Consider the following 15,104-nt stretch of genomic DNA (forward strand, 5'->3'; position numbering starts at 1 on the left):
TCATTATCTTATTTTGTGATAGTTGTGTCGAACGAAAACTTTGCCATTGTTGTTGGTTTGCCACTGTGCTGCCAGCAGTGAACACTCAGAAAAGTAGGGGGGCACAGCCCCCCCCCCCTCCCCCCGACTTTTGGGAGTAGGGGGGCAGCGCCCCCCTTGCCCCCCCGGTAGATACGCCTATGAATTGCCCCACTGCTGTGTGCTATAGGTGTTGTTCTTGCAATAATAATGTGTCAACTGTTGCAACAGAGACGTGGTCACCATGCTGTATCTTTCTTTCAGCAAGAGGTGAATAAATACACGTGTTAACAGAAATGAGGAAACATATCGTAATTGGCTTTACAAAAGACCAGACAACATTAAAAGAGAGAAAACCAGTTTATCCTCTCGGGCAATGAAAGTAATCAAGGTAAGCAAAACATCTCTCAAAACAGCCATCACTACACAATTTCCTTCTTAAATAATTCCTTTATCTCACAGAAAGTCGAGCTTTCTACAACACACAGATACAAATCAAGAACTTCCATGACATTCTCTCAATGAAGGGTTTTAACAGTTGCCAGCATGAAGAAATTCAAATCAAACACGGCAATTGCACAACCCGTCAAAGCAAATATGGTCCACCAGATGTAAGTTATGAGACAGGCACGTCGATGAATGGTTTGATAGCAAAGTTCGTAACTAGAGCGGTTCAATTGAAGGTGTGGATGTCTTGCTACGCACTGGAATGCGAAGCCGCTTTCTGGGACGCTTGATTGGTGGCGCTAACACCCGGCGCCTTTCTGCAGTGGCTGATGCGTCTAGTCGCAACAAGAAACCATATGCTGCATGGCTAGTGGTCAGGTCTTTCACTTCCGTGACAATTCTGTCCACAAGGCCCACGTAGCCAGGAACGTCCTTGGCCAGCTCGTGGACTTGCCTCAGCGATGAGACTAGAGCCTGGTAACTTTGTTCCTGCACATTTTTCCTGACTGTAAAGCTTGCATCCAAATTCGAAGCTGCTCAACATAACGGAATGCAGAAGTGCACTAGCATTCTCCAGAGGTTGCAGTTCACCACGATCAACTTCTTACCGTACATTTTTGTTTTTGGCATGTTTACATAGAACGTGAAAAAAAAAAAAGACAGAGGAGAGGCAATGGAACACCTTCACTGTATACCTCACCTCTGTGAATATAAAAAAAAAATTAATATTCCATATCTCGCACGAAAAACAATGTACAGCAAGCCAGAGCACCTACCGAGTGTAAGTATTTTTGGGATAAATTGCTAACGCTGCCACTGCTAATGGTGTATACCACCTGTAAATAATAAAAAAAGGAACAATGCGGCTGTTCTTATATTATGAGTGAGCTCACAGTAATGACGATCAAATGAAATTGCAGTTGCCCACTAATGCCCGAGTTAAGATAGGCACCACTCGCTGTCAGCAATAACTTGTGAAAGTCATGGCTTAGAAGGGTGATCTGGCAACTGTTAACACATTCGCTGCGGCACACTTTCTTGAGGTCTCGTTTTAGGTGCGGAGTGACCCATCTGTTGGGCACTCGGCATATCTTCCAGGTGCACCGCGACCCACCGCACGGTCACACGCCTGTGCCTGTTTCATTCGCTCCAAAGAGATGGCGCTGCTACCTTTGCGGCTGGCATTTGGCACTTATTTAAAAGGCACAGGGCACAATCACAAGAAAGGACACGGGAGGCGCTCAGTCTCGTGTCATTTATTGTGAATGTGTTCCTTCGTGCCTTAAAAGCAAATTTGCAGCCACGACTGTTTATATGTTAAATATTCAGCATTAAAAAAGTGATAAATACACGGAGAGCGGCACAGGAAAAGACTAGCATAGGAGATGAGGCAACAAGTGAACCTGACCGTGTGGCGTCCTCTCTGCTCTTTGTATTTTGATGCACCGTTTTCCTAGAATTTATCCATGCACCAACTAGCCGAGCAACGCATTTTAAAGAAGTGACTGTAAGAATGATTATTGATGAGCATATGTTCCTTGTGTCACTAGCATTTGTACATTTCCTAGTTCAATTGGTGACATTTCTTTTCTATCAATAAGTTGTTACCATTACGTTAATTGTGTTTATCAACAGAGGTAGTAAAAACTGCAGCAAAGGTTTTCCCCAATTAGTATTGACATACATTACTTACCAGTCTAGAGATTTGCCTGTACATTTTGTTTTGTTTGTTTTTAGTCCAGCTAGTGATTCTGCCATGTTATAATTATTGTTAATATATTCGGTAATATTATCAACTAGCCCAACTGTGTTTTCTGGAACATTGTAAGTGTATATGGAATTAACCTAAATAGTGCAGCGTTTATTAGAAAGAGGCCACTGAAAAAGGTATGTACGGCGCATTTCATATTGCATAAACTATGCGCTTTTGAAAAGGCGCCACTTGGTAATATTTTTATTGGTGGTCATTGTTGACGAGCAATGCGAATATTTATTTTGTAAAAACGTGCCTTGTACAGAAGCGTGCCGACTGATAGGGTACACAAAAACATTTTTTAGTACAATACCAATCAAATGTTTTACAGAGTTTACTCTTCATACTCGTTACGTGTTTATCACATACCATGTGTTCGTCAAGGTAGATTTATACCAGTTTGGGTCTGTTAACCCTTGTTACTAGCTCTGAACATTAATTTCTCAGAAAGATGAAGTCGCGCCATGTGCATAGATTGCAAATTTAGCTTTGCTATCAATGTTCGGGATATAGTAAAGAGAGAATGTAAACAGAAGAGGTCACAAAGTGCTTCCCTATGAGGTACTGCCATCTGAGAATTCACCTGCAAATATTACAATCTGAGTTCCACGTTGTAAAAGGATAAGGTTCAAAAACTTGCCATGCCTCCAGTACCATAAAATTCCAACATTCTTAACAAAACGTTGCGGTTGACGAAGTGAACGGCTTTGGAGAAGTCTAAAATAGGCCAGTGTGCCACTTTGTGACATGGAGTTTCGTAAACCTCATGAGCAAACAGAGCAAGCTCCGTTGATATGATTTTATGAAAAGTATGAGTGGGAAGTATAAAATTATGAAGGTAAACGAATGGTACCTTCGGCGTCGCACTTTGACCTTTTATTTCCGAGAGCGGGGGCAAGGAGGGCAAGTGTGCCCTTACCACTCTTCCTCTCAGTAAATAGACACTTGTATTGGCTAGATCTGGACTGGTATAACAACAAAGTTTTCCGTTCTTTTTTTTCCGTCTCGTATAATGCCAATTGCTGTTAATGATCGGTCGAAGTATTCTGCGTCATGCCCACAGTGCCTGTTCGTAACACAATGCAACGAAAGGAGCTAAACCGTCCCATCTCGCAATGACTCCCCGCGTATTGTTAGGTAGAAGATCAAGGTACTAAATTATTTCTGATACTGCCTTTCCTCGCCATTACTTCTTCGCTCTTGGTTATTACTTGTTGGGCGGCGCTAAAATTGCTTGCCTGTCACGCAACGTCACCAAACCGCGAAACTTACGATGTCAGAATTACGAGTACACACTAAACTGCGCATTAGTGTTAATATGTCGAGCAAAACTCTATTTGTTTCTTCTTGTTCCGAACGAAAGAGAAGATGGCATCGCGACGATGGTTTAGCAAAGGCTATTCGTAGCAGGCATGGATTTATTTGCACATAATTTCAGGGCTTGTATAACGTCGTTGAACCGTTCGTGCGCATATACGGCATTGCTCTGTAAACTCTTCTTGTTGAGGATGCGTTTTTTTTTATCGCCCTAATCCAAGCTACTAAGGTCGTTGCAAGCTACAGTATGATCAGCCAGGCGAATAAGATTAATTCAGAAACACAGGCGGAATCTTCATTCACCGCTTTTCCGCGTCAGCTCTGCCCAAGTAACACTCAGCGCATCTGCGCGCTCATTGACTCGCTTCAGCCAAGGGATAGGGCAGGCAATGCTGTACATTTTTGAAGAAAAAGCAGAGCCATTTCTTGTGAACTGCAGTAACATTATCTGACTGAAATCTTCATAAATGCTGCTGGTTCCTGCCCAGCTTGCGTCGGCAGTGATGCAAATTTGATTGCATGTAGAACGGAATAAACACATGACGGAAGACTGACGCCTGAGAGCCCCTGCTCAGCTGTAGCCTCCTCCACAATGCAAGAACGCAAGGTATCAAAGCGTTTCATAAACGACTCACACCGCAGAGAACCTACGGTGCGTCGTGGTAAGGCACGGAAGTCGATCTTCACTGCAGAAGCTGGGGATACATCTAAATTTCATTATCTAATTTTTCTGATAGTTGTGTCGAACAAAAACTTCGCCATAGTTGTTGGTTTGCCACTGCGCTGCCGGCAGTGAACGCTCAGAAAAGTGGGGGGGCTCAGCCCCCCCGACTTTTGGGAGTGGGGGGCCAGCGCCCCCCTTGCCCCCCCAGTAGATACGCCTATGAATTGGCCCACTGCTGTGCGCTATAGGTGATGATGTTCTTGCAATAATAATGTGTCAGCTGTTACAACAGAGATGTGGTCACCATGCTGTATCTTTCTTTCAGCAAGAGGTGAATGAATACACATGTTAACAGAAATGAGGAAACATATCGTAATTGGCTTTACAGAAGACCAGACAACATTAAAAGAGAGAAAACCAGTTTATCCTCTCGGGCAATGAAAGTAATCAAGGTAAACAAAACATCTCTCAAAACAGCCACCACTACACAATTTTCTTTTTAAATAATTCCTTTATCTCACAGAAAGTCGAGCTTTCTACAACACACAGGTACAAATAAAGAACTTCCATGACATCCTCTCAATGAAGGGTTTTAACAGTTGCCAGCATGAAGAAATTCAAATCAGACACGGCAATGGCACAACCCGTCAAAGCAAATATGGTCCACCGCATGTAAGTTATGAGACAGGCACGTCGATGAATGTTTTGACAGCAACTTTGGTAACTAGAGCGGTTCAATTGAAGGTGTGGATGTCTTGCTACGCACTGGAGTGCGAATCATCTTTCTGGGACGCTTGATTGGTGGCGCTAACACCCGGCGCCTTTCTGCAGTGGCTGATGCGTCTAGTCGCAACAAGAAACCATATGCTGCATGGCTAGTGGTCAGGTCTTTCACTTCCGTGACGATTCTGTCCACAAGGCCCACGTAGCCGGGAACGTCCTTGGCCAGCTCGTGAACTTGCCTCAGCGATGAGACTAGAGCCTGGTAACTTTGTTCCTGCACATTTTTCCTGACTGTAAAGCTTGCATCCAAATTCGAAGCTGCTCAACATAACGGAATGCAGAAGTGCACTAGCATTCTCAAGAGGTTGCAGTTCACCACGATCAACTTCTTACCGTACATTTTTGTTTTTGGCATGTTTACATAGAACGTGAAAAAAAAAAAAGACAGAGGAGGGGCAATGGAACACCTTCACTGTATACCTCACCTCTGAGAATATAAAAAAAAAAATTAATATTCCATATCTCGCACCAAAAACAAGAATGTACAGCAAGCCAGAGCACCTACCGAGTGTAAGTATTTTTGGGATAAATTGCTAACACTGCCACTGCTAATGATGTATACCTCCTGTAAATAATAAAAAAAGGAACAATGCGGCTGTTCTTATTTTATGAGTGAGCTCACAGTAATGATGATCAAATGAAATTGCAGTTGCCCACTAATGCCCGAGTTAAGACAGGCACCACTCGCTGTCAGCAGTAACTTGTGAAAGCCATGGCTTAGAAGGGTGATCTGGCAACTCTTAACATGTTTGCTGCGGCACACTTTCTTGAGGTCTCGTTTTAGATGCGGAGTGACCCACCCGTTGGGCACTCGGCATATCTTCCAGGTGTACCGTGACCCACCGGTGGGTCACACGCCTGTGCCTGTCTCATTCTCTCCAAAAAGGTGGTGCTGCTACCTTTGCGGCTGGCATTTGGCACTTATTTAAAAGGCACAGAGCTATTTTTTGCCTTTTTCGCGTAAAGCTATGCTGAAATCTGAAGTTTCTGGCACCAGAAAACACAAACACACGTTTGCTTCCTCTGTGTTGTGCATTATTTGCATCCGTAAAAGGCAAGATGATCCATGAGTCGCGCTAAAATGTTTGGGAGCAGCAGGAAGAACGCATGTATACTTATTCGAGTGAAACGTATTTCAAAAACCGCGGCGAAATGGTGGTGAGCAACACAATAGAGAAATAGGCCGCCACTCCACTCCTTAAAAACAACATCGCCGTCCCACGTCGAATGCACTAAAAATATATCTTTTGGTTGCATTCTCAAAACTCAGACGGCAGCGTGGTTCACCGGTGGGTCACACCGCACGAAGCATGAGAACATTTTCATTCAGTGCATCGTGGGTCACCGGCGGGTCACGGCATCAACACCAGAAATGTATTCTTCTGATTATTTATAACCTCTTGCAACAAGAATCGTACCTGCGCATACAATTATGATGAAGTTATCGCATCCGCAAGCAGGGGCATACTCGTGACATCGCGGCCTCATAGGAGGAGCACAGGCCATGACTCACCGGTGACCCACGCCACAGTGAACGTGTTAAGGCACAGCAGTAGCACAGACCTAGATTGTGTCATCCAGAGAGATTGTGTTTTGAGTTTAATAACCCCTTCAGCGGCAGTCATACCCATTAACTAAAAATGTTCGCCACACACCATGTGTTACTCCAACTGGCTTGAAGTGCAATGTACACATTAGTACACGCTTCCTGATGTGAGAACTAACACTCATTTACCTTCACTGTGTTGGGTATTGCTGCAGAGGATCACTTTGATCAAGACACTATCATGTCTGACGAATCGTTCAACTCACCGCGTTCTGGTGGCCACTCGAAAAGTGTAACTTTTTTTTTTTGCTCTGACCACACGTAACAGAAAACAAATTGCACATGTATTTTCAGCCTGAGATTTCACTATTTTTACGAAAAATTAAATCATGTCTAACTTCAGTATAAATATATATATTTATTTATAGACTTATTATGATTAATTACTGAAAAAAATGTGCATATAAACATATTACCACCTTCTCCATCTTGCAAAAGAATACTGAGTGCCTTATAATAAAGTTCGGTAAATTTGACACATTCACAGACGGTCCGTCACAATTCCCATCTGAAGGCGATAAATAAAAAATATAGAATGTCTCTTTTTCCACAATATATGTCTCTCTTTTCAGAAACACTAATAAAGCAACCATCTTAGTACTTCCTGTCTTAATCAAAGGTCATCTGCTAATAGTTTCCTTTTCTCCTGTGTTCATGTGAGGCAACGTGGAGTATTATAACACCCATGTTATTTCAAAGACTGAATGCCTGAGTACATCATTTGTCTCACACTGAGCCCACTATGAAAATACTTACTGATGCACATCATCGTTTCCAAAACCAGTGGTACATTTGCCAGGGCACACTTGCTCTCTCCTACATGCCTTGTGAGTTAGATACCTTGGCAACATCGCATGGCATTTAGTCACTTGAAACCACTTCAAAGTCTATCGGTTCAGGGTTATGCAGGACAAAGCCATGGCGCAACAGGTTCCAACGGAGCTTGGCCAGACTAGCATAGGAGTATTACGTCTTATGCAGGAAAGGTCCATGGCCACCATGGCGTGCCGCCTTGTAGCAGCGGTCTGAAAAGCTCAAGACCATGAAGCGCTCTGATGAACCTACTGCCTCCCTCATCATCCCTAGTGAAGCTTCCAGTGTGCTCGTCAGGGCAAAAGAAGAGGAAAAGCACTCACAAGTCCTAGTAACTCAGCTTATTCATAATTGATTTGCAGGAGATTCATAAAGCAATAAACTCTTAGAGTGTGGTCATCCGATAATTACTCAAAAAGGTGTTGCAGGGCCATTTTAATGTATACCATAATGCACCAGCTTTGTTTGCTAGAACCGGTGGTATAAAAAATGCTGGAAGCCATATTCTCTGATCATAGCATTTAAATTGCCAAGCCATGCAAATAAAATATATTAAAGACAGCAGATATAAACAACATAACCAATTGTTCAAGGGAGAGGAAATTGAAATTGGACTTGCGATGTGCAAGGTGTTAGTACAGGGGATAGATTTAGCACTGATTGCGCATTCTATATGCAATAGCACCCCATGTGCCTGCTCATAATCCAAAGAAATCAAACTTGTCAACCTAAAATATTTAGAGAAAAGAAAGCCAGACAGTGTCTAGTGCCGCAGAACTTTCCACAGAACTTCCCAAGGTGTCTTTACGTCGATGATCAAACAGCTGTTATGCTTAGCTATAAGAGTTAAAGAGGCCGTGAAAAGAACATAAGCTGTCGATCCCTAAATATTTTCGCGCAATATATTCACTCTATATTTAATAATGCCCATTTGAAATCCTAGCCTTCTTGCACTCCTAAAACGACAATGCAGCACCGCCAGCCACCATAGGCTAACCAGGCGACGTCATCTTAAGACATTTGAAATTGTAAGCACATCGCTAACTGTCGTTTGCTCTAAAATAATAGATTTATATGGAAGCTAGGAAGTAATAAAATAACACGGCAATTTTTTAGCTCACAGCAGTGCTCAAAGCCGGAGAGCCTATTGTGTACTGACCCCGGTGCAGCAATACAAGAGGTGTCTCAACGGCACCCACCCCAACTTCTAGCAGTTTACTACAGATGGTGCAGTTGTCGACGCTCCATCAGTTCAAGGCGATACATGTGGGCGAATGCAGTGAATGCTCATTTTCTAATTTTGTAGAGACCAGAACACAGTGAATTCCATGCGTAGCGCCATATTGGCATCGCGCGTCGCGCCACCTATCGCAAACTCGCAAAGCAACGTCCCTGGACTGCTATGCCAGCAGACGCTACACAAAGCAAACGTGGAACTCCCGATACACAACCCGTCGGAGAGCGTGTTTCGCGTTATTTCTAGCCTGGACATTTTCTCCGTTTTTAATTAGAACATCAAGAACACCTTGCTCATGCAAGTCCACAATGTATATGCTATATATACGTGCTGAGCAGGCTGCAGAAGCAACCTTGTTGGGTACGTACGCTGTTACATTTGTAAATAAAACGTCCCCGCAGTAGTACGTGTGAGTCGTAATTGCAGTGCAGCTCGCGAAAAAGTGAAACGATGCTTTGTTGCTGCGTATTACAAGTTGCGCACAAAGTTTTGTGAAAATTCGTCATTTTAACATGCATCGCATAATAATTAGAGTAGGCTTCGCGCGTAATTTTGCAGAACGTAATTTTTGTTCCACGAGTGCTCTTACAATAATGCGTCTTGCTCACAAATGCGTGCTATCAGAGAGTATCACCTGCAGTGACGTTCATCGACCTCTTTTGGAAGCTATCTGTGCAATTTTAATCCTCTAACGATGATGATTTACACGCGAAACTATGCTACTCTTAGTTAAGCCGATATTGAAATGGGCGGAATCCAGCTGTCTCTTATTAAATGTATGCTGTGTAAATATGCTAAAAATTTAGTTGTTTGAATAGCGCTACGCCTGCGACGTAAAGGACACTGGCGCGAGTACTGTTTACTTACGTGCCAATATATGTATTATGTGCAGCTGGATGCCCCGTGTCCAAATAAATTTGGCAACATCAAACACTGAAATGAAGCACGAAATTCTGGCCAGCTGTTGAGGAACACTGTGCCATTTACTACCTTTTAAAGGCGAAAGGTTGTAACCTTGAAGGCGTGGATGCCATCAAAAGCATCAAAGCTTGATACTACGTTGAAAGTGGCAAAGCATGCTGATTGCTTGTGCTTGAAAGCACTACCTTGCATTACATTTTCGTCAAAGAAAACACTTAAGGGTATGAAGTGCACCCCCACACAAAGCTCGCGCCTGCCTTCAACACAGCTGCGTGTCACACAAATTAGGTTCGTAAAATGAAATAGATGGGCATCACACTGCAGAATACATGCAGTTAGTGTACTTACTCGTGCATTTTCACTCGGCTCCTAGTTTTTCTGCTTGAATCACAGTTATCAATTTGCGGCGAAGCTCAAAACACCGTGCCGGCACTACTCCCGTGGCGCGTCGTGATCGCAGCAGACAACGCTAAGTAATATCCTCCTGTTGCGCTGCTTGTTTTGGCATCCAAAGACGACGCAGTAGTGCCCAGACGAGCTCTTATACGCTGAAGCGGTGTGAACAGGTACTTTTTCGCATTTTAAAGCCTCAGGACAGCTTGCCCTGTTTACTTGGTGCAACCCGCCTTCGCCTTGGCAGTCAGCAGACAACGCTAAGTAATATCCTCCTGTTGTGCTGCTTGTTTTGGCATCCAAAGACGACGCAGTAGTGCCCAGACGAGCTCTTATACGCTGAAGCGGTGTGAACAGGTACTTTTTTGCACTTTAAAGCCTCAGGACAGCTTGCCCTGTTTACATGGTGCAACCCGCCTTCGCCTTGGCAGTCCGGCCAGCCTGGCGTCTGGGTGCGAGAGTATCCACTCGGCTCGCCTGCAGCCTGGGTGCGAGACAGGCGTGCTCTGGTGTATAGCAATAAAATCATCTTTGCGTGTATTAACACATCGTGTACCGAGTCTTTCGCCGCCTTTCGGGGCAGAAAACAATGAGTACTTTTCCCAACATGACTTTTACTCGGTCTTGCAGAGCGGGACAAAGTATCTTTTGCCCATCACAAGTTCGCATAACTATTCATGCCGCAAGAAACCATGCGAAAGCAACAGACATGTACTAACTCAAAGCACAGGAGTACTCGCAACTGCATGCGATGTGCGCAAACGATGGCCATCCCTAGAGTTGCAGTCACTCTAGGCCCGAACATACTGCGCCACCCCTCAAAGGATGGCTGAAATGCACGCAAGTAGTCGACGCGTTCTCAGCAAGGCGAAGCGCCGCCGTTGAGAGACCTCTCGTATTCCTCCACCGTGGTAGCATAAGATGCTGCAGCTTGGAAAACAGTTTGTGTGCATGACGTCATTATGCGCCGCAGTCAAAATGATATGACGCTCCGAACCTTGGTCAACTATGGCTCAGCAGGCTTCGCCACGTCACCATGTTTTGTCAACGACAAATTTTTATTCGCTGACTAAGATGACATGAGCTGTTGAATTAAGGGGAACGCACATTGCAAAATCGAAATTGTGCTTTTATAGCTATTAAATCAACCAGGGCAATCGAACAAGTAAAGTTATATTATTGAATGAACAGCCAGGATTCCAAGTACTCACGTAGTTCAAAATTTTCGGAAAACGTTTCATGACCCCTTTAAGAGCTTGGGATGCACACACTATTGAGCGAGTTATAGATCGTTGCCTTAGTGCAAACGGGATGAAGACTGCAGTGTGGTGATGCAGTCTGTCCCAGTCTTTTGTTTTGCTAAAAGTTAACATGTGTAACTGGTGACACAGTTGTTCCATATTACAGTTGCACTGTTCAAGTTACCTTATACAGTAGTACAACTATTTTTAGTAATAAATAGACCAAAATAAAAAAAGCGTCCTTAAATGTTTTAGATGAAGCAATGAAAACAATACATACCTCAGTGACTAGCGCTTCGTCCTGTGAGATCTCCACGCAGGCGGACTCCAGTATATCCAGTCTAGGCAGCTCCGTGTTGGAATCTCCAGCATCTCCAGAGGCCTCCTTGATGTAATCGTGGTCAAGCAACGCCCAAATATCCTCTTCTCCGCCATTCGATGCGGAGTCCAAATTGCATGTTTGATGGTTTGGCGAGGCGGTTGGGGACAGAGATCTTCTGCCAATTGCAAGTGTCACAAGTTCCTCACACTCCGCAGTCGTCAGCTCTGGCGTGCAAGGAAAAGGCAGCTTAAACTCGTGCACAATGAATGCTTGGTGCTTGCAAAAGGCACCCTGGCTGCCTGGCCAGCAGCTGCAGAGGCCCAGGTCATACTGAATCGCACATTCTCTGCGGTTGTGGGCATTCCTGAAAGAGAATGCGTTTTCGCCTTCCCTCAGAATGACCGAGCTGCCCAGGGAAGCACCCGGCGTCCTGCTAAGAAGTCTTTCGAGGCTAGTCGTACAAGAGCCCCCCCACTGGTAGTCTGCGTAGGATACGGGGCGGCTGTGCTGCAGAATTCTCGCTTTCAAGTAAGCCTCGCACTCGCTGGCAATAAAGTCCAGTAATGCCACTGCATTATATAGTTGCATTTTGCTCAGAAGAAAATCCCTGAGGATCCGTACAGAGACTTCGGAATAGGCAGCCACGTCCCAGTTCTGTGCAGTGAGACTGACACGACTTGGAAGTGACCACTCCCTCTCACGTGCGAAGAAGGCTCCAGCCTGCTCCATGTAGACCTTGTGGTTGCTTCGACAGAGCTCTTCCTTGGCTCGTGCGAGTTCTTCGTGCGACTTAGCATTTAGGACCTACGGGCATAGAGAGGTACAACAGTATCCGATTACTGATGGCACATTTATGAGAGCATCATCTGTTACATAAAATGATATTGGCAACATCAGCCCACCACAGTCTGATCATTAAAAGCTTCAGGGTAAAAACAACGCTTGGTTGGAGCAATGTAATTATGTCACAATATGTTATATAATGTTCTGCTAAGCAGTAATGTGTGCAGCAGCGCTCCAAAGAAATGGCTCAGAAAAATTGTGGGTCTGCCAGCTCCACTTGTCCATTCAGATTGTGAAAACACAATGGTTCAGTATAGCCCCTCAGCTGACAATAAATTATGTCCATAGTAATATTTTATTTACCACATTTCTTGCGTATTAATAATCAGGAAAATCATACAGCTGTAGAACATATTAAAGCTATTCCATTCGTCGGAAAGGTGGACTCTCAAGCATGAACTGACACTATGCCTGATTACTCTGGTAACAACAAAAGTATAAGCTAGCAATAACTTCTACTATAGCTTTTCAAGGTATATCCTGCCAGCCAACAGCCCTTAGAACAGTGTGGTATTAATTCTGCTTTTTGTATTTCGTATATACGCACGTAAGCTGCGTCAGACTATTATTCCGACTCATTAAGCTATCTGGAGTCTGAATGCAAGCTGTTTTACATTACCAGTACTAATGTGAAGCTTATTCAACATGTAAAACATTTTGAATGTGCTTTTATTTGATGTCTAAGTAGAGCAAACAATGTTTTGTACTTCTTGTGGTGAGGTTTTTCAAGCAGTTCTTAAAGATTGCTTTTCCCCTTCTCTCCGCATTTTACTATGCAATAAAAATTAAATAAAACCTTAACTGACTGACTGATTGAGCTCGGAACAAGAATGTCAGATATGAGAACATTTGTTTCATGTCTAGCTGATTTGCAAAGCACTTAACCAGCACCCTTAAGGTACGTCTTATATTAAAATGTTATCAAGGTCAATGACAAAATAAATTAACATGCTACGTGTCAACATAATGACACTAAAGCAAACATTCATTCACCTATCATATAGTAACTTGTTTTCCCAGAACAATTTCCACATAATATCAAAACTTAGATGTACAGGACCAAGAAGTCTCTGAAGTTGTCTCTTAAGTTGTACGTATCATATTTTAAGTACAAGGACTCTTATCAGCACTCTTGCCTTATATGCATACATGGTTGCAGGCACGTAGGCAAGGGGGGGGCCCGGGCCCCCCCCCGAAATTCGTCCGGCCTTCTATATTGCCGGGCAACTTTTGTTTTATTTTTGCCATGGAAAGACTTTCTTTCGAACAATTAGGCCTTGGGCCCCCCCCGAAAAAAAATCCTGGCTACGTGCCTGCACGGTTGTGTGCATACACCACCTCACGGAGAATAAGGCATCAGCTCATTCTATTTACCTCTTGCAGACACACCGAGATTATCGATGATGAAACAAATGCTCCTGCGTTGGCACAGCCAAGCTACCTGGATCCTTTCCATGTAACATTTTGTGGCATGAACACACGGAGTTGGAAAAATAAAATACACATGTGTATATACACATGTGTGGGTGTGTGTGTGTGCATGTACATGCGTGTGTGTGTGTGCAAGCATTCATTTGCTTTTTTCCACAATGATGGGGTTTCACAGGCTAAAACTGTGCACACTTGTTATCACTTGGCACAAGCAGTGCCTTGATTTATCAAAACCTCCTGAAATAGTTTTTTACGCATAAAGTACATGCCCCACCTGTGAAATCAGCGATTTGATGTGTGTACCTGTGAGGGAAGTGAGTGTCGGAGGAGGAAGGTGCTCGGAGGTGGAGAATGTGCTGTGTGTTTACTGCTGAGATTCAAAGGAAAACTGCAGTAGGAGGCAGGCCCGGCCTCCACGATGAAAGAATTACCAGTGCACAAGTGGGGGAGGGGAACTGAAAAATAAGGACACTCTGAGACTGAATGCCAAATGTGTCAGTAGTGCGTCTCTTGCCCTCCACGAAGCCCACATCACAGCAGCATATGTTTGAACCTGCAGAGAATGGGCTAATGGAGGTGTCACAAGCTCAGCAAGGAAAAAACTTGGAGGGCCTTTCATAAGTAGAATGTGACAAAGTTATCGTGCCACATTTGCATCGCCTTTTCAGGGACCTGCGGCGCTTTGCTCTCAAGTGGACACCTCAAATGTGCCATGAGGGAAGGAATGTCTGTGCATCTGACATTGGCCACTGTAAACTCTCCTAGGAAACTTACTGTACGTAATGTTGTGAAGTGCCCACCAGGGCTGGGCAGAGATACTCAGAAAAGTATTCCGGTATACAGATATCGAAATACATGAACTGGAAGCCTAAAATACAGATACTGAGATACATTTGCCTTTAACGTAACGGGATATTTCGGAGATACTTTTGCAATAAGACGAAAAAAGTATTCCGGAATACAGTTACAGTCATACAGATACTGGAATACTTTTTTTTATTTGAAGGATGCTCATACTACGCAAAGTCACTTATTAGTGCAGCATAATGCTGTAACTAAAGCTACAGCGCATCGAAAGGTTCAGTTCCTTTATTTATTTATTACAGTACCAAAGCACACATTTATTTTGAAGATCTGCTTTGCTGAGAAGGTCGCTGTGTAGGCTTCTCAAATAGGCTGTCTTCTAACAGCGTCGGTTCACCCTCAGAACAAGACTCACGAAAGAAAAAAAAAGTCTGTCTACCGCTGAAGGCGAGCACGAATTCGTGTTATAGTGAATAAATATCGCCTTCATAGCCGGATTGCCCTACAGCGT

At 43.9% G+C, this 15,104-nt stretch overlaps 1 protein-coding gene and 1 long non-coding RNA gene across 8 annotated transcripts in view; one reads left to right on the plus strand and one right to left on the minus strand.

Annotated features, from left to right (window-relative positions):
• Positions 1-448: 448 nt before the first annotated feature.
• LOC119383764 (uncharacterized) overlaps positions 449-15,104 on the minus strand; it is a 144,576-nt gene continuing 129,920 nt past the window's right edge. For 4 of the 7 annotated variants that reach the window (XM_049412667.1, XM_049412662.1, XM_049412661.1 and 1 more), the window contains exons 5-6: positions 11,474-12,319; positions 449-954 (exon numbers count right to left, since the gene is read on the minus strand). In XM_049412667.1, coding sequence (XP_049268624.1) covers positions 682-954; positions 11,474-12,319 — 1,119 coding nt within the window. In that variant the 3' untranslated portion in view covers positions 449-681. Of the gene's footprint in view, positions 955-4,690; positions 5,197-11,473; positions 12,320-15,104 lie in introns of those variants that run through there. The other 3 variants (XM_049412664.1, XM_049412663.1, XM_049412665.1) reach the window with 3 other exon arrangements.
• LOC125757235 (uncharacterized) overlaps positions 4,837-15,104 on the plus strand; it is an 83,979-nt gene continuing 73,711 nt past the window's right edge. The window contains exon 1 of the long non-coding RNA XR_007415160.1: positions 4,837-4,943. This is a non-coding gene — a long non-coding RNA (uncharacterized LOC125757235). The remainder of the gene's footprint in view (positions 4,944-15,104) is intronic.

Source organism: Rhipicephalus sanguineus, chromosome 2 (assembly GCF_013339695.2).
Source record: "Rhipicephalus sanguineus isolate Rsan-2018 chromosome 2, BIME_Rsan_1.4, whole genome shotgun sequence".
NCBI lineage: Eukaryota > Metazoa > Arthropoda > Arachnida > Ixodida > Ixodidae > Rhipicephalus > Rhipicephalus sanguineus.